The 19,496-nt window shown below is 51.9% G+C and overlaps 1 protein-coding gene across 10 annotated transcripts in view; it reads left to right on the forward strand.

Moving 5' to 3' along the window:
• The window catches only part of MAP4 (microtubule associated protein 4), a 113,831-nt gene that overhangs the window by 64,182 nt on the left and 30,153 nt on the right, over positions 1–19,496 (forward strand). For 7 of the 10 annotated variants that reach the window (XM_057367847.1, XM_057367848.1, XM_057367851.1 and 4 more), the window contains one exon: positions 109–4,650. The exons of 2 other annotated variants lie outside the window; for them this stretch is intronic. In XM_057367847.1, coding sequence (XP_057223830.1) covers positions 109–4,650 — 4,542 coding nt within the window. Of the gene's footprint in view, positions 1–108; positions 4,651–12,086; positions 15,425–19,496 lie in introns of those variants that run through there. One more of the 10 variants, XM_057367856.1, reaches the window with a different exon arrangement.

Raw genomic sequence — 19,496 nt, forward strand, 5'->3', positions numbered from 1 at the left:
CCTGCACGTCTGACTCTATGGCCTAGAATCACAGAGACAGTGCATTTAGTATTTCTTTTATCAAGCACATAGTGGCCTTGATGTTTGAGTGGGCTTCCTATATTCCAGGTCTTCCCACTGCACAAGTCAGGCAAGCTCACAAATCCAGGGACCGCGGGTTTGGCAGAGCAAAACCTGCCCCAGTGCCTCTCACAGATGGGCCAGAGGAGCATCCTGTAGGTCTCCCACAGCAGAAGAGTCCTGAGCCCAGAGCAGATCCCTGTTCCACAGTGGAGCTTGGCTGTGGTGCCGGAACGTCCCCTTGTTTTAGGGTTCCACACAAAAAGGCCACCAATGTCCCCATGGAGCCTGTGGAGAGCTGCAGAGATCCCCCCCGGGAAAACTGGGATTTGGAAGGGGCTGTTGTGAAGAAAAAGAAAAAGAAACCAAAACAAAGGAGAAACCAGCTGCCCAGAGGGATGGAGTTCTGGGATGAAAACGGAGCAGCCTGCAGAGCTCCCAGGAACGCTCCCTTTGGGKTGGAGTGGCAGAATCCAGACGTGTGTCCCGGAGCAGGGAGCAGGGAGCAGCCRCTGGCCTCGGGAGGCAGAGCTCTGRATGTGCCAAAGGATGCTAAAATAACAGCTGGGAATCACACCCTGAACGAGCAGAACGCCTTCCCCGGGACAGCCCCGGGACAGCAGGCCCCAAAATCCAGCGTGCTGGGTGCCAAACCCACAGAGGAGGTGAAGACAGGAGCAATGAGGGAYGACAGCTGGGTGCTGGAGTCCAAAGACAAAACCAAGGAGCAGGTGGGAAAGACTGAGGAGGAGGAATCTGCCACAGCGAAGGGACCCACCAGGGCCACGGAGAGAGATCGTCCCAACAAAAACGAGAAGAGGGAGGATAAGGAGTCAAAATGTGCTGACCTGGTGGTCAGTCTGAACAAAGCAGAAACTCCCTTACAGACCAAACCATTGGAATTGCCCCTTTGCCATAAAGATAAGGAGCCTAAAACCCCATCTGCWGGGCAGGAAGCATCTGGTGGCTCTGTCCATCAGTCTTCCTATGGATCATTGGAAGCAGCAGCTGAAAAAAACTGCGAAAAAAGCAAAGGGGCTGAAAAGGAATCCCTGAAACAGCCTCACCTGGAGGCTGCAGCCATGGGGGACAAGCTCCCTACGGAGCCAAAGGCAGCTGGGGAAGGTAAAGCAGGGTCAGAGGGAGGGCTGAAGACCCCAACAAAAGCTCCTGGAGCTCCTGTTCCAGCGTTGGCGTCACCAAAGGCTGAGGAGGCTCCAGCTGTGCAGGACAGAAAGGCTGAGGGTGCTCCCGATGCTCCCAAACATCACACCACTGGTGAGGCAGGGGGCAGGGCGATGGCAGCAGATTCCCCAGATCCAAACAAAGGGAAAGGATTTACTGCCTTAGAGCAGCAGGCTGGAAAAGATCCCAGTTTTACACACAGGGTGGACAGGCCTAAAAAAAAGCGTGGTGAAGGGAGAGTTAAAAGAATTAAAAATTTCTCAGAGCAGATGATGCTCTCAGAGGATGGAGGCAATTTCACTGATGGAGGGAGGACAGATGAGGCTGGAAAAGAAACAGCTTATCCTGAGAATGATGGAGGTTTACCTGCCAGGGGACACCCACCAGCCAGCCCTGCACAGGCCTGTCCTGCAGACAAGCCCAAAAAAAGGGACAGCGATGGAAGGAGCAAAAAAGGGGAAAGAAGCTTTTTCCAGCAGCCTTTCCTTGAGAATCAGATGGATCCAGGCAGTTTTCCTGAGGTGAAGGAGGGCTGTGATAAGGACAGAGAGGGAGGCTCTGTCGCCGCTGGGGGCTTRCAGGAAAACGCAGCTAAAATGCAAAGGCCAATTGAGCTGGGACTGGAGAAAGCGACAGAAAGTGGTGGGAAAAGTGTAGGAGCTGATTTGGGAGCTTCAGACCAAGTTTTGGTGCTGGAGAGCAGGGGAGAGGAAGCCAAACATTCTGCCCTGGCTRCCACCATCAGTCCAGCAACACAGGTGGGCTTGGCTGGGAGAGGCAGAGAGGCTGGAGGAGCTGGGGACTCTGCTGGGCTCAGCTCGGATGTGACGGTGCTGGCAGAGAAAGCCAGGAAAAGGAGCAGTGATGGGAGAAGGAAACAKCCCGAGAAAAGCCCTTCTGGTCAGGCAGCTGTCCCGGGTGCTGGGGGGGAAAGCAGCCAGGAGCAGGCGGCTGGAGGCAGGAAGGAAATGAGCCTGGATAAGGAGACGGGGTCTGGTTTGCAAAGGGAGAGTCTGGAGGAGGAGCTAGGAAAGCCCCAAATGCAGGGGGGCAGGGGGAGCTTCTCCAAGCAGCCAAACCTTGCAGGCCATGAAACRGAGATGTCAGAGCCAGGAACAGGCAGTGCCAGAGAAACTTGGCCTACGAGTAAAGGGAAGGAAGCAGAGAGATCCCAGCCTCTCCCAGAGCTCAGGGCAGGGATGCACAGTCCCAGCAGGGAGATGGGGATGGACAAACCCAGGAGTAAAGGCAGAGATGGGAAAGGCAGGAAGGCTGAGCACAGTCCTGAGCTGGGGCCGGGTGATGTCTCCGCAGCAGGAAATGTTCAACAAACTCAGACTGGAAAGGGTGAGGAGGCTCATTCCAGGACTCCAGCCATGCTGCTGGGTGACCTGACTGCTCCTGCTAAGGTACAGGCTCCTGCTTTGCCTTTGGAGCCAGGGAAGTCACACACAGAGGGTAAAGAGAAGCACACAAAGGTGGAGCCTGACCCGCAGCTGCCTTTGCTGCTGGAGCATAAAGCAGGAGCAGAGATCTTYCCTCCTTTTGGCCTGGAGGTCAGGGACAAACCTGAGGCAGGAGGTGCCAGTCCTTGCAGCAGGAATAAAAACCCTGTTCCAGAGCATCCAGCAGTGTCAGATCCCAGTCTGGTCCCAGTCCCTGAGAGATCTAAAAAGAGGGGTTATGATGGAAGCAGTAAAAAGGCTAAAAATGCCTCCAGGCAGCCTGTTCCTCCAGAAGCAAAACCAGGCAGGAGCGAAGCACAGCCTCCYCCGGGATCTGGGCTGGAATGTGGCRTGGAAGACACAGATTTTGTAGATGAAAACAGAAATATTAAAAACTTTCCCACTGGCCCTCAGAGGCTTTGGAATAATAAAGGAAGTGACTTCAAATCTGTGGCTCAGACCACAGCAGGTGGCCCTGGTGACGTGGGTGATGCTCTCTGTGGCTCCCCAAAGCAGAGAGAGGGGGGTGCAGGGACTGGGGGCCTTCCTCCTCCTCCTCCTCCTCCTCCTCCTCTGGAAGCTGTGGCACAGAAAAGCAACAAAGAGCCTGGAGCTGGTGCTAAGCAGGAGGTGCAGACCCTGAAATCTCACAAGCAGACTGTTAGTCTGGGGCACATAGAGCCTGGAGAAGAGGGCTCACAGGAGGATGGGAAAAGCAGAGAGGCTGCTTCCCAGGATGGTCAGTCCAAGGAGAGAAGCCACCTTTCTCCCATGGCAAAGGCGGATGATAAAGGAACAAAACCCACTGATAGAAAGCACAACGCTGCCCAGGCTCCCTCAGAGCTCCATCATGAGATGGCAGATCCAAAACTCAGAGCATCCTCGGGAGCTGCTGAACAGACAGGGACACCAGGGGCCACTGTGTCCGGGGCAGAGAGGGGCACAGGGAGCATTTCCCCAGCCCCTGCAGGGACACCAGGGACTGGAGCCAAGGGAGCCGCGCCCCAGGCTGTGCCAGGAGCTGGGATGGACAGGAAAGGTGGAGKGGCTGAGCCGGGCGGGGGCACGAAGAGCGAGCAGAGCTCACCCCAGCACCGCAGCTCCGAGCCTGAGCCTGCCCAAACTACCCAAAAACAGCCCAAAGAGWGCAAAAAAGGTCCCTCTGAGCCTGCAGAGGAGGGCCCTGCTCGCGCTGGGGATGCTCTCCTGGAGGACGCTCCAGTGTCAAAGACCGAGACAGATAAATCAAAGACTGAGATAGATAAACCAAAGATGGAGATAAATAAACCTCAAGGCACAACCAAAGAAAAGGAATCTCAGGCCAAAACCCAAGAAAAGGATTCCCAAGACACAAGTAAAACAAGGGAAACTCAAGCTACCAAAGAAATGGAATCTCAGGATGCAACCAAGGAAAAGAAATCTCAGGACACGAATAAAGAAAGAGAATCTCAGGACAAAACTAAAGAAAAGGAACCTCAAGAAATAACCAAAGAAAAGGAATCTCAGGACACAACTAGAGAAAAAGAATCTCAGGAAATAACTAAAGGAAAGGAATCAAAAGAAAGAACCAAAGAAAAGGAATCTCAGGACAAAACTAAAGAAAAGGAATCTCAAGAAATAACCAAAGAAAAGGAATCTCAGGACAAAACTAAAGAAAAGGAATCCCAAGAAATAACCAAAGAAAAGGAATCTCAGGACACAAATAAAGAAAAGGAATCCCAAGACACAGCCAAAGAAAAGCAATCTCAGGACACAACTAAAGAAGCAGAAGAAGAATGTAAACAGAAAACTGTGAAAGAGGCAAAGAAAGAGAGAGTGAAGGCAGCAGAGCAGCTCAAGGGCTACATGAGACCCACCAAGGCCCGAGGGGGGCCAGCCCTGGTGGCCAGGCCCGGGCTGGACAGAGGCAGCCCCCGGCAGCCRAGAGCGGCCGCAGCGCCACGGCCCCGGCCGGACAAAGGTGTGTGCGTGTGCCAGGGAATGCRGCGGGGCTGCTGCCTGCCCTGCCTTGGCATGAGCCCGAGTGGTCATTCCCAGTGTGGCATGAGGGGTGTGGGGCTGCTCTGAGGGGCTGCTGGCGCTGCTTGCCTGGCTCACGGTGCTCGTTCCCAAAGCTGGGAGCTCCAGCAGCTCACTGCGAGTTCCAGAGCTCTGCACTGGGTTTTATCCGTTCAGTTGGAGTTTTACAGGCTTTGTAGAGTATTAAAGCAAAGTGGCACTTTTGGGGGGGAAGCTGCATTGGCTTCTTGTCACCTCAGCCTGGAAGTGGCCTTGACCTGTGCAGTGACAGTGGTCACTGTGACCCTGCTCAGGGATGGAGGAATCCAGGGGAATTGTTCTGGGTCACTGTTGTTTGTAGGGTTTGGGTTTATCCCACCCCACACCAACTGCATCCCTTTTTCCACCTGCAGTTGGTTTGGGTTAAGCTTCCTTGAGCCTCTTCATCCACAAAATGTTTCCTTCTAGAGTCAAAACCCCTTCCAAAGCAGCTCTAACAATAGTGGTACTGATGTAAATTTTGAGACTATCCCTCTGTGGAGACTTTGGATGGGCTGGTCAGTATCCAGGGCTAGTCACCCTGGCTGTTCTCCAGGGAACAAGGTCCCTGTGCTCATAGGAAATGAGCTGGAAATCATCCCATAGAACTGAATCAAGTTCTTAAAAATTTTGAAATATGGATAGAGATGAAATTTAAAATATTCTTGTACTTCTACTCATTCTAAAGCTTCCTCAGAAAGAGTTGGCACCTCAGTGAACCCCACTGTGTCGAGATGGGCTGGGAAGTTTCTCCCTGCCCTCAGGTGCTCTCCGTTTTTGCCTTGTCATCAGGCATGAAAGTTTGTTCTGTTCGTGCAGAGTTTCTTGCTGCCAGTTTGCATGATGCAGCCACTAACTCACCAGACCCCGAGCCCCAGAGTGCCTTAACATGCTGCTCAGGTTTTTGAGAGGTTTTGTAATTTTAATGAGTGTTGCATAACCCGAAGTAGTTCTATTTTAGTGGAAGTGGTGTTCTTTGCATGAACTTGTGCCTGCAGAAGTGATGCTCTTTGGTGCATGATGCAACAAAACAAAGGGAAAGCTGAAGGCAGCATCTTTTACAAAACCAACATTTCTCCAAAGCCTTTCCATTCTCCACTAGGAGTTTTTGAAGGAAAAGCTCCTCCTGAGCGTCTTGCCCAGGTAACACGTGCATGGGATGAAGGAGTGTTGGCTCAGAGCAGCGCTGCAGCCTGTGCCTGAGCGGGCACACTCTGTGCACCTGGAAGTGGTCCTGGTGTGAGTTTGCACAGGGCTTGGATGACATCCCTTTGCTTTCACCCCCTCCACACATTGTAGGTTCAACAGTTGGTTGGGTGGGGTTTTAAGAAGTGCCTTGTCTGGCACTGCCCAGGCTTCCCAGGGAATGGTCACATTCCCAAGGCTGCCAGAGCTCCAGGAGCATTGGGACAGCGCTCACAGGGATGCACAGGGTGGGTTTATTGGGGTCTCTGTGCAGGGCCAGGGATTGGATCAGTGATCCCTGTGGGTCCATGGTTCCATGACTGAGCTTGTTTTGGAGCTCTTGGTTGCCGTGTTCCCRCAGCAGTTTAAGGTGCTTGGGCATCCACGCAATCCCAGGATCGTTAAGGTTGCAGTCCGAGCTGTGCCARTGCCCACCTTGTCCCCAGCCCAGAGCATTAAGTGCCACATCCAGGTGTTCCTTGGACACCTCCTGGGGTCRGGACCCCAAAGCTCCCTGGGCAGCCCCTCCCCAGAAATGCAGATATGTGACCGAGGCTTTTGTCTCCATTTCCATCCGTGGCTGGCCTTGCATGGAACAGCTGTTCCATGAGCTGCAGCCACCCACAAAGCCTGGCTGAGTCCTTCACTTGGCACAACTGGTGTGGAAGCGCCTGGGGCGGATCTGAGGCTGCAGCAGGGAATTCAGTCACACCCAAGCTGAGCCCAGGAAGCAGTGAAGGGAGAGGTGTTGAGGTCCCTGACCGTGGGGAATGTTCTTGTTTACTGACAGAGCCAGGGAACTGCTCATTAACCCCAGCACTGCCAARGCCACCACTAAACCRTGTCCCCAAGTGTCACAGCCACACCTTTTATGGTCACGTCCAGGGCTGGTGARGGCAGCACTTCCCTGGGCAGAGCTGCAGGGTCCAGGAGATTACTGTCATAGTCCAGGTGGCCCACAGACCATGTGTCCCCTCCCTGTGCCTGCTGGTGCCCCTGTTACAGAGCAGTTGGATGCTCAGGGAGTTGGATTTTCAGCTGTTGGCCAACACCTCACTGTGTTTGTCAGGCAGGACTGGGAAGCTCATCCTCACACCCTATATCCAGCAGGATCCTGGAAGGGRTTGGGTGGGAAGGGACCTTAAATCTCATCCAGTGCCACCCCATTTCATGGGCAGGGATACCTTCCACTGTCCCAGGSTGCTCCAAGCCCTGTCCAGCCTGGCCTTGGACACTGCCAGGGATCCAGGGGCAGCCGCAGCTACTCTGGGAGTTCCATTCCAGTCCCTCCCGACCCTCCCAGCCAGGAATTCCTTCCCAATATCCCATCCATCCCTGCCCTCTGGCAGTRGGAAGCCATTCCCTGTGTCCTGTCCCTCCATTTCTTGTCCCTCCATCCCTTTCCCCCTTTCTTGTCAGCCTCCTTGGGTGCTGAAGCCATTTCTCTTGCCCCTGCTGGGCAGGCAGTGTTTTACTCCCAGATTTAGGCATTTTGGAGGATCTCCTGCTCAAGTTGAATAATGAGATCTCTTTAGCCAGGCTTCCATGTTCTACACTATGTGTTCCAGGATAACAGGATGCTTCCCTAAAAACATCAGCTCCTGTATGTGCTGCTAAAATAGGTCCCCACGTTGATACAGCTCCCTCGGGAGCCATGGCAACTGTGATGCTGCAGATTGCTCTCTCTGACGGAAGTTGGATCCATCTCCTGTAAATCAGGCCTTGCATACTTCTGTAATTTTGTTTTTCTTCTATTTTTCACTGTGCAGCTTAGRAAACGTTGGCTATAAGGCTGATCATGCAATTTGAATTTAATCCCTTATCCCTCTTTTGGGTTTATTTCAGCTTYTCATTGTTGTCATTGTCATTGGAAGAGCTGCCCCAGAGTCTTCTGGAAAATTATTTTATACCTTTTAATGTCAGGAGGCAGCTGAGCTGATAACAGAAACATGACGGGCATTATCGGCCTTTACAATGCGACTGAACCTTTGTGCTGCACCTTGTGTGAATTAAAACTCAAATTGGGAATTAGAGATGACAAGCATGGTGCTAAATTCTGTGTTTCCGAGGAAGTGCCTTGGCTGATGCAGGGCTGGGTGCTGAGGAATGGCTGAGGGGGGAAATGATGGGAGGTGTTCACTCAGCCAGGGTTGGGCTGTTGGATTCCGATTTGCTGCTGACATCCCCCTTCCCTCTGCTCCTCAAGCTCAGTTTCAAAGGGACACTTGCAAAAGATACTTTTCCCGTCAATCTGTCCTTAAAGAATAGTCGATTTAAAAAAAAGAAATTAATTTGTTTCAGCGTTTGGGGGCTGTATCCTCTTAGGGATTTTGATGGCATAAGCTGTTGAGGCAGGGCCAGCTCGGATCCCTGGCGCTGCCGAGCCGAGTGCTGCGGGCAGGGAGCTCATTGCACAACCACCCTGTGGTGCAGACAGGCTGCTCCTGAATCACTGCCCCAAATGAGGCCTGCAGGGCCTGCTAGAGTGCTCATCTCCTGCCTGGATCCCTCCTTCCTCCCATCCATCCCCATCCCTGCGGCTGCCTTCTGTCCCCAGCCCATGCCAGGCTTTGTGCTGCCCATTGCCACAGTCCCYCTGTGGGATGCAGGGCAGATTTCTCAACGTTTTGTGTGCAAATCAAATACATTTAAAAGCAAGAAGTGCCCATCTCTGTTTAATGACAGRATTTGCTTTGCTTTTACAGCCACAGTGAAGCTCTTGCTGTAAATATTTTCTTTTCCTGCCTGGTTCCCATTATTTTAAGTGGGTCTAACATTTGCACAGTAACCTTTCATTCATACCATGTTTGTAATTTTCCCATGGGACCCCAAACTGTAATTGGGTTTGTCTGACAGGAGCTCATCAGCTGATTAACGCTCTGTTAATCAGGGCAGGGGCTGAAGGGTGTGTGAGTGCAGCCAGTCATCCTGAGATCATCAGCATGGTGCAGTGTGGTGGAGGAACTTGTAATAGCAGAGGGGCTCTAMTAATGCTTTTGAAATGGTCAGAGTGTCATCATATTGCAGCCTGCTCATTAATTAAAGGCTGGTTAATTGTCCCAGTCCAGTGTGAGAGGGAACTGACCCCCCACGGTGTCACAGCCAGTGCTCTGTCAGTGTCACACGGATTTATGAGGAGACCTCGGCCGTGAGCTGCTTTCCCTCCCTTGGCCCTGGTGTGGGTTTGGTTCAGCTTGAAGTGCAGGTTTTGTGGGGCTGTTGGTTCTGTCTGTGGCTAACAGGTGAGCTGAGCTTACAGGATGTTGTTCCAAAGATGCAGCTCAGCAATGCCAGGTGCTCCGGGGCCTCTGATCCAATGGGATCGCAATCCCTGAATGGTTGGGTTGGAAGGGACCTTAAAACTCATCCTGCCATGGCAGGGACACCTTCCACTGTCCCAGGCTGCTCCCAGCTCCAGTGTCCAGCCTGGCCTTGGACACTGCCAGGGATCCAGGGGCAGGCACAGCTTCTCTGGGCACCCTGTGCCAGGGCCTGCCCACCCTCCCAGTCATGAATTCCTTCCCAGTCTAACCCATWGAAATCCACTCTCCTTGTCCTGTCCCATAGCTCTGTGTTCTTTCAAGGTTGCCCAAATCAGCTGTGTCTCACTGCATGTGCCCATGACTTTTTCCAGCTGGTTTCCTACCCGGTTACTCCAGCTCCTGGTTCCTCTCCAGCTGGATGCTCCGTGCCCAGCTCTCCTTGGAGCTGGCACCCACCATCCTTGGCCAGGGCTTCCTGAGGTTGGTTTCCTTCCTTTATTTTATATTCCCGCTCATCCTTGACACTCGGATTTTCAAGAAAAGCTGGGAGCGAAACAAATCCAGTTCTGGCTGCAGATTCTGCCAGGCTGAGGCTGCTGACCACATTTCCTTAGTGATGCTGTTTAACTGTCAGGGGAAATATGAATTCCAAGCCTCTTTTCCTGGCTGATGTTGCCGGATTGTGGCTTGTGCATCATTCAGTGAACTTTGTGTTGCCTCTTCTCGGTTTCCACTATGAAATACTCCCACAATAACCAAATATTGAGTTAGAAACACTTTGAGTGTTTTATTTCTGGTTTTGGCTGATCTCTGATTTTTATTGTAAATTCTGAAGCAGGGTTTGATCCATATGTGACACATCCTATAAAACATGAGGCTGTATTAAAGATTTATACAGCCCCACACCTTTGTAATGTTAAGCTTGCAGTGCAAGGTTCTGATGGTCAGAATCCTAAATATTCCAGTKCTGTCCTTCAGCCTGGCTTCTTGCAGCCTATGGGGGAAGTGAAGCGTGGGCTGAGCAGGGGTGTCAGGCTGGTTCCACAGGCTGAGCACGCAGCCCGTGTGTGTGTGTGAGCAAGCGGGGCAGTGGGTGTGTAAATCACACCTTCCTGGACACACTGAGCGTGTCCTCGTGGTTCCGGTGGCTCTGATTGCTGTTCTTGGTAATAACTCTTAATTAGAGACCTCGCCAGCGATGCTGGCACAGAGGAGCTCATCATCCTGGAAAGTGATGTTGCCTTAGAAACCAGTGCAAGAGGCTGCACAGAAACGATTGTGTTAGATTAGAGCAAAAAAAAACCCCGAGCATTAGCAAGGATAAGTAATAGCTTCGGGAGTGGAGCAAAAATAGAAGCACTAGGCTGATTCATCTGCTGAGGCTGGGAGGCTGCAGATTGGGTACCAGAGCTGACGTGGGATGTAGCGATCTCCGCCYGCTCCGGGGACTGGCACAGCCCAGTTCCACCTGGAACAGCCCAGGGAAGGGCTCAGGCATCCCTTGGGGAAGGCTGCCCTTGGAAAAGGATCAATAAAGCATCCCAGTAGATCTGATTGGCTGCAGAGCTGGCTGGTGCTGGCATGGACACCTGTGCTGGGTGTGCTCYGTGTCCCGGACAGGCTCCTTTCTGTCAGCTCTGCTGCAAGGAAGGACGGGGTTTAGTGAGGAGAAAAGGACGTGAGCAGGCAAAACAGACCCTTCCTCCTGATGAGAAGGCAAAACAGACCCTTCTTTCTCTGCTCCCTCCTTCCCACTGGGGCAGAGAGGGAGCTTCAGGCAGTGGGGGCAGCTCCACATCCAGAAGCTGGACCAGGGCCTGATTTGTATCAGGCTRTCACTGTATCAGGATATCACTGCTCCTGCCTGACATGAAAGGTGGTGAAGAACCCAAAGAAGTGGGAAACCCCMGATTTGATGCTTGAGTGTGAAATCTTCCTCCAGGTTGAACTGAGGGTAAAAGCAGTAGCTGGTGCTCCTCTGAGGGTGTCTGACTCCCCCTTCCAACCCAGCTCCACTCCATTGGGATCCTCCCTTGTCTGAGTCAGCTCCCAAAATCTGCCCAACCATTTATTATGAACGTCCTCCCACCCTTTCTGGCTCATCTTCATTGACTAGTTTGCCTTTTAATTCTTCAGAGAATTTGAGGTTTGTAAGAATCTAAAGTAACAACAGGATCCAAAGCTCTGGTGTGAGGGCTGCTGCTCACGCCTTGTGAGTGGCCATTCCTGGCCTCACTGGAAGTGTTACACAACTACTGTGGCACAGCTTCAGAGGCAGAATATTAATAAATGGAAATTTTAAAAAATTAAATGGGCAGAAGGTTGAGGCTTGGGCATTGGAACTGGGAAGGGATATGGCAGCAGCATGTGAGCAGGAGGAAGCTGTTGGAAAGCTCAATGTATGAACTCTGCATTACCTCCATTAATGTCCTGAGAGATTAAATACTTAGATGACTTTGGAGATTTTTCATAGCTAAGCATTCTCCTGCTTCTGAGTATCCCAGGTATTGACTGTGGCTCATTTCCTGCATTAGAAAATATTATTTAATAAAGCAGCAGTGGGGGCTGTTACTGGCTGTATGCTGACATTGAGTCAGGCTTTTCTTTACAGTGATGCAAATCCATTCCCTGATCCCGGGCTCTGAGGTACCAGCCCTGAAATCAAAGAGGGTTTTCTCCTCTGTTAGAAATTGTAGATGTTTGCTTTAAAAAAAAAAATCAAATGAAAAGCTCCTAGGTGGTTTCTGAGAGGTTTACAGGGCTGCCCTCACTCCTGGGGAAATGCAGTAAGTCATCTCTGATGGATTGAGATTTCCTGTAAAAAAGTCTTGGTTTGGATTGAGTGAGCAATGGAGGAATAACAGTAATTATATGGGATTGGAGGAATTAAAAAAAAAAATCAAATGAAAAGCTCCTAGGTGGTTTCTGAGAGGTTTACAGGGCTGCCCTCACTCCTGGGGAAATGCAGTAAGTCATCTCTGATGGATTGAGATTTCCTGTAAAAAAGTCTTGGTTTGGATTGAGTGAGCAATGGAGGAATAACAGTAATTATATGGGATTGGAGGAATTCAAGGGCTGCCAGATTGGGGAGCACAATCAGTACTTTCAGAGTGAGCAAGTGCTTGCAAACATTAGTCCTACACCAGYGAGGAGGGAGAGCACGAGCCGTGAGCTGAGAGCCCGTTTCCCACAGCAAGGCACCTCTGAATATATTAAAGCAAAGAAAAATTGTTGAGGCTCTTTGAGAAGTGAAGGTTGTGGGTGGAACTATTCTGGTTAATTAGAGGCTGTCAGGAAAGATTCATATAACTTACAGTTCCTTAGTCATTGTTTTTAAATATAGCAGTGCCTTAAATCCCAAGCTTAAATACAAGCAGATAAATGTGTGGATTGTAGCATTTCTCACAGCAGGTTCAATTCAGGGGGCGTAGTGGAACTTGCAGGCTCTGGGTATAAAAATACATTTCTCCCAGTTCAACTCGAGCAGGGGAGGCCTTTTCCACAAGCTCTAAGGACGTTTTTCCAGAGTGGAGCGTGTCGATATCCGGAATGCTCGATCTGTTGTGACCCTGGTTCAGAGAGCAAAATCTGCTTCAGTCAAGGATTAAGCTGCGCCAGACACTTAAAAGATGAATGTGCAGTTTGGTGCTAATGCAGCCTCTGAGCAACCTCCAGCCCAGTGTAACCAGGGGAATGGTGTGCAAATCCAGACTCCCACCCGATGAAGCCCTGTGGAGGTGCTGGAGCAGAGGTGGTGGCATAGGGCACGTCAGAGGTGGTGAGGCTGGGTTGGGATGGATCAACACAAAGTGTGCAGTGCTGGTGAAAATGAAGTGGGATAGAAAAAGTCCACCTGCAACTAGGAAAACAAGCTATGAAGTTGTTATTTTTTGCAACTGAGACAGAGGTTTGGCTTGGCTGAAAAATTCTGTGGATCTCAAGAGGTAGCTGTGTCAAAACACACATAGGTGGGATCTTTTAATCAGCTAAAAATACTGTAAGATATGTTCGTGTTCAAAAAAAAATCATTAAAATGAATCTTGCAGTATTTGAGACTCCAGGACCTTTCCAAACATGTCCCATCCCATCCTTTTCAGCTTTGTCCTCTTGCTTACAGGAGSGATCCGGTTTGTGAATTGTGAAATCCTCATTACAGCAGGACTTGTGATCACTGTTGACTCTGAAAGAATATATTAAAATTCACAGAAAACAAAGCCCTTGTGCTGAAAGAGCTCATTCTGCACTGTGCTTTCGGGGCTGGGCTGGGTTGGGGGGGGCCGTGTTTTGGTTTTGTTCGCGGGGGAAATTGCTGACCTTGGTTCCTGCGTGTTATTGGAATGGCTCATCAGCAGGAATTAATACCGATAAAAGCATCGATCCTGGCAGAGTTTGGCAGAGCAAAAGGAGAGGGCGAAATTCTCCCGAATGTGTAAGGACCCCCCAGAGGCTGCTCTCAGAGAAGCCCTTCCCCGGAGCTGATTAAACCCACGGCAGCCTCAGCTCAGGGCCGGGCGTTTGCGCTCCCGAAGTGAATTCCTGAGGATTCTCCACAAAAGGATGAAACCTGCCGGTTTCTTTTGAACTAGCGGCTGGCTGCAGCAAGTGAAGGCGACGGCGCAGGGGGTGGGGAGGACGGGGTTTTGTCACGAATACAGGGGGCACGTTGTGTCGTCACGGCAGCCGAGCCCGGCAGCCGAGCGCTGCCGCAGCCGCCGAGCCAGCGCAGCTCCACGATGTCCCTCTCGAACCAGCAGCCAGCCTCGCTCTCCGAGTACAGCCAGCTGGGCAAGGGCAAGAGCTCCGAGAGCTTCTCGCCAGCCTTCCACCGCATGGAGTCCCCGAAAGACTTCGGCAAAACCGAATTCGAGTGGCAGAGGACCGAGGGAAAGCTTAATGAGATTGGCTTGAACGTGAACTCGGGGGGACCGATTAAGGACGGGCTCGTTAAGAACGCCGGTTTCACGGATGAGGACAAGCTCTGCTTCTTCGAGGGAAAACTAGACAAAGAGCTAAAAATAGCTCAGAAAGACAAAAGAGAAATTGAGGTGCCAGGCAAGAAATACCAGGCGGCTGCAGGTCACCTTGAGAGCTGGTCCTTGATTTCGGAAACGTTTCCTTCTGCTGAAGGGAACTTTGCGAACCCTAAAACGACCGATTTTCGCGTGGGACAGGCGGCAGCCGAAAAACCCGGTCCTGGGCTGGGCAAAAATGAAGCCATCACCGACCAAGAGAAAGCCGTGGGTAAGGCTGGGATGGAGACCAAATGCCMGCCAGAGCCGAAGCTGCCCCACGTATCTGTGTCGGAGAGCGATGCCAGCAAATATATGAAGGAGCAGGAAATCAGTGTCTGGAACCCCAATTTCCATCCTATCCTGCCRAACGATTCGGGGGCTAAAGAAGCAGCCGTGAAAAAAGATGGAGCCCCCGGCTATTGTGTCCTGGGGAYGGTTAATGACAAGTACGGGCAGAGTGGGCTCTCGTCCCCCTCTGCCGCACCYAAAGCAGCCCCTCCGACGACCACCGTGGAGCTGGCCCACGATGACTCCAAAAGCAGTGACCTGAGCGAGAGCCCCGAGATGGAGGAGGAGATGGAGGAGCAGCTGGGCTCTGAGGGCAGTTTGCTGGCCAGGGCTGCCCACCAGAGGAAGGCGATGAGGCGTGCGATGTCAGAGTGCTCTCACTTGTCGGTGCCCCTAACCCTTAACCTGGCCGATAAATACCCTGAGCCGGTGCTTAGAGAAGACGTCGCCACTGGGCTGCTCTCTCCTAATAGCAGCCTGACCCAGAGCAGCAGCCCCACGGCCGGCAAGCCGAGCGCGCCGATGAAGAGGTCGCTGACCGTGGCGGAGGAGCAGCCGGCGGTGCCCGGTGCCGCCGCCGAGCCGAGCCGCCCCGCCGCGCCCGCGCCCGCCGCGCAGCCCCCGGGGCCGCCCGAGGAGCCGGCCGCCAAGAAGAGAGAGGAGTGCAACGGCAGCAACTCGCTCAAGAAGGAGCTGGGCAGCCCGAGCGTGTTCCACAGCAAGCTGGAGCAAATCCCCGAGCTCGGCAGCCAGGACAAAGAGCGGCAGGAGGCGGCGGGCAAGAAGGACAAGAGGAACGGCACCGAGGGAGCGCCGGGGCACGATGCTCCCAAAAGCAAAGGCGCCGAGGTGGAACCCGGCAAAACGGCTCCTCTGGAAAGAAAAGAAATCGAGGTCAGCAATGTGCAGAGCTCTCCGTCTCCCAAGCAAGGAGATTTACCACGTGATGGTATGTTACTAATTTTTACCTCGCTGGGCAGGGAGCGGACAGGAGCTGGGAAGTGCCGAGTGACTTTGGAGCCCGCAGGCGGAGGGAGGGCGGAGGGTRCACCTGGGAGACGGCACCGGCCGTGTGCGGGAGCCAGAACAAAGGATGGGTTTGAATACTGATCAAAATGCAGGGCAAGTGGGAAAAACTGACTGCCTGGCTGGATGCACGGCATCTGGTGCAGCAMCGGGCATTAGTGGCTCGTTGGGATCCTAAACCCGAGCAATAGATTTTGCAATCGGGGGCGCCCACAGGGCTCCACACCGGTCCCTCCTGGTGCACACCAGTCTCCCCTGGGTACCCTCCTGCCACACCTCCCCGAGCAGAGGTACCCCCTGACCACGAGCCGTATTGTGAGAGCAGGGTGATACCAAAGTTAAAACCTTTCAGCCTGTGCCAAAAAAATCTGCGGATTGTGCTTTTCCCGTAAGCTTCTGGCACCTTTTGCTGTTTCTGTTTGAGGGGAGCACAAGAGCGATGGGTGCAGTGATTTACGGAGTTAAGCTCTTCCCGGTGCTGAAATTCAAAGCGGAATTTCCCCGTCACTTTCTGGAAGCTCTTTCCCAAACCCCCCGTTTGAATGGAGCCGTTCCTGTTCCAAGGGTCAATAGCAGCTTGTTGTGTTCTGTGGGGTTTGTTGTTTCAATAGTGCTGTGCTGTATGAGGTCACTCTTCCTGGATTTAAAATCTGTGAGAAGAGTAGTTAATCTTTGTTCTCCCGCCTGGAACAACATCTCTGTGTCCCCCTTGCCAGCCCCAGCCAGCAATAAACCTGCTTTTTTTCCCAGATTTTGGATGCGAGGACGGTGTTTGTGCTTTGTCTGTCACCSGCATTAACGAGAGCAGAGAAAATGTGTCAGGGGATAAAGACAAAAGATTTGCATGAGAATTTTTGCATCCTTTTGTAGCCAGCTGGTTTGTCAGACCCTCGGAGGACTGATGTAAAATGGAAATTATCAGGTTGTTGTGAAAGGGGAGGGTAAAACACAGGTGTGCAGAGGGTTGAGCTCCTCAGGTGGAGCCCCAAAAGACTTGGGGTGAGCTGAGCTCTCCGAGCAGGCAGGACAGCCCTGAGGGGCTGTGCTCACAGCCTTGCATTTGTTCTCTGGGTTTGTGGTGTGTGAGTGACACCCCATGGTCACTCGGGTGGCTCTCGCTGCCCACGCCGGGCTCTGGCCATCGCCCTTCAGCCAGCAGTCACTCATCACTGCTGTGCCTAATCAGAGTTCTACTTTCTCTCATTATTTCTCTGAGATGCTTCAGTTTCCAGCCTCATGTTTGTGRAGTTGTGGAACGAGGTTTGGGCAGCACAAATCTCCCCTCTGTGATGTGCCTGATGTGCCTGAGAGCATGTCTCACCTAATCACTGAGCCACAGAATCCCAGGATGGGCTGGGCTGGAAGGACCTTAAAGCGCATCTRTTCCCACCCCTGCCATGGGCAGGGCACCTTCYGCTGTCCCAGGTGGCTCCAAGCACCGTCCAACCCAGCCATGGACATTTCCAGGGATCCATGGGTGTTGAGGATGGGGAGATTCTTCCCTTTCCATTTTCTCAGTGTTYGCTGGTTCCTCACAGTTGACTCAAGGGACAGATTTTAACGAGCTCCAGCAGCYGTGACCGAGGTGGTGGCAGCACGTCGGGGGTGCAGCCCTGGCTCCTGGAGCCTGAGCAGAGCTGGCAGYTCCTGGCAGGCAGGTGGGAGCCACAGCTCTCATGTGGTGAGCACAGGGAGATCCTGGCTGGAGGCAGGGTTGGATGGGACACCTGGGGATGGTTCCTTGGGCTCAGGGCAGACCCTTGTGTTCCGTGTTCACCTGGGCTCAATTTCGGACTGAAACATTAGCGGCTCATCAGATATCCTGGGAACTGAAACGTGGCAGGAGYGAAGAGGTGCTGGCAGCAAATGTGCAACAGAAAAGCCTCCAAAATGACTGTACTTGGGCACACCTTTCATGCCACAGAGCTCTTGGRGTGATGTGGTTTTGCCACCACCTTTCATGTCACTGTTTTTTGGCGGTTTGCTGACATCTTTCATTCTTTCATGCCCAGGGGTTTGGGGGGGTGGGGGGGTATTGATGACACCTTTCTGTCCCAGGTTTTTGGGTGGTGGAGCTTGATCCTACCTCTCATGTCAAAGAGTTTCAGGAGTTTGCTGACGCTTTCCATGTCCCAGGTTTTTGGGGGGATGGAGTTTGATGACACTTTCCATGTCCCGGAGTTTTTGAGATTGGGAATTGCTGACCCTTGCCYTGACACCAAGGTTTAACTACAACAGGACCATTTAGCAACAATGTTCATATTTTGGAGAACTGGGAAGCCCAGTTTGGTTTGGCTGGTGAATTCTGCCCAGCTGARGGGGCAGCTGTTTCAAAGCACAGCTCTGTGGGATCTTTAAATCAGACCAACATTTAAAACCTCATCTATGGTGGATTGACATGTTTTCCCCAGAGGGGCTGAGCATCAGTGATGGAAAGGTCACTGAGACGGGAGTGCTCCGAGTGTTCCTGGCTATGTTGTGTTTTGCAGATGGTTTATTCAGATTGCCAAGGGTTTTTTAGCATTTGGTTTAAAATGTTGCTCTTTCAATCTTTATTTTAAAAGCTTCTGTCTGTTGTCCTTACAACCACAGATCTGGGCGAGCTGATACAGAGATAACTGAGCTGGCAGAGCTCTCACAGACATGAATATCAGAGCATTTTAAGTTATTTTCTACTCTTTATAATTTTTGCCCTTTTAATCTCTTGCTTTATCCTCTCCTGGAAGCAAACAAAGCAGTAAATGCAACGGAATGTTTTCTGTCTGTGCAGTTTAGAGAGGATTTTCGGAATGCAAGAGGAATCAGACAGAAATTCCTCAGATGTTGCTGAGAAGCTTTCAAACTTCCTGTGCTGAGGTTTTTTTCCCCTCTGCCCTGTTAATCAGCAGCGAGGTTGTTATAGTAAAAATAACTCCCCGAGCAGGCAGTGCTGCCTGGAAGGTGGAGCTGCTGCTGAATCGTCCTTGGCATTTCATTCACGGCTCATTCCCGTATCCGATATCCCTGTCAGCCTCTCCTGCGTTGGTCTTGGCACTCACCTTGCACATCTTCATCCAGGCAAAGTGGTCAGTGGATCCGTTTTATTTGACAGGAGGAGGATTTTTCTGCTTTTTGTTAATTCCTCTCTTTTCCTGCCGGTTCTGTCTGTTTATCCTCACTTCTGCGGTTACAGCTGGGGTAACAAACTTTGACACTTGCACCTTTTCTCATCCTAAAAATACTTCCAAGAACTGTGCAACCTGATTGCAGTCATTTGTGTGGTATCTCCACTGAAAGMAGAACTTTCTTGGTTCTGCTCACCTAGGGTGGTGGGATTTCTTTGCTAAATATCTGCTACTCTTGTTTTCTTCTACGGTGACATAGAATTGTGCATAAACCCTTTCTTGCTTGCAGACAGGTGGGTGTTGGTGTGATCACAGAATCCCGGGGTGGTTTCACTGGAAGGGACCTCAAAGCCCACCTGGTGATGACTCATTTATTTTGAGTTTCATTTCCTTCTCAGAGCTGCCCYGAAGGCGCTCCCGGTCAAGCCCCTCGCGTGCCCACAATGGGTATTTTAAGCCAGGAGCTCCTGGCTGCAGATTAGTCCTGCTYGGAGCTGAGCCCCAGGACTGTCCAGCTCCCTCAGTTCCTCAGGAATCAAACCCCCCCTGAGCAAGAGGCCGTGTTGTTCCCAGCACCAAGGACAGGCTGGATCCCTACTCGCCGCGGGAGCGTTGGGTGATTGATTGGATTTATTGGCATTTGTTTGTAGCTGGTGTCACCTCCAGAGGTGTCACTGCCCTAAGTGATGTCCTTTGCCACTGCCTTCACCTTGTGCCTTCTCTCACTTCCATGGCATCTCCCTGAAATGTTTTCTGCTCTGAAACACCAGGAACTGCAGGCTGGGTCTGTCACCCCTGACACCATCTCAGTGTGTGCATCAGGAAATCATCCTGGATTTCCAACTCAGATTTCTTTATCATCCACAAGCAAAGCCCAGCGTACCTTCCAAC

The sequence above is a fragment of the Malurus melanocephalus genome, unplaced genomic scaffold, assembly GCF_030028575.1.
Source record: "Malurus melanocephalus ecotype Western Australia unplaced genomic scaffold, MMel_1.1 scaffold_86, whole genome shotgun sequence".
Taxonomy (NCBI): domain Eukaryota; kingdom Metazoa; phylum Chordata; class Aves; order Passeriformes; family Maluridae; genus Malurus; species Malurus melanocephalus.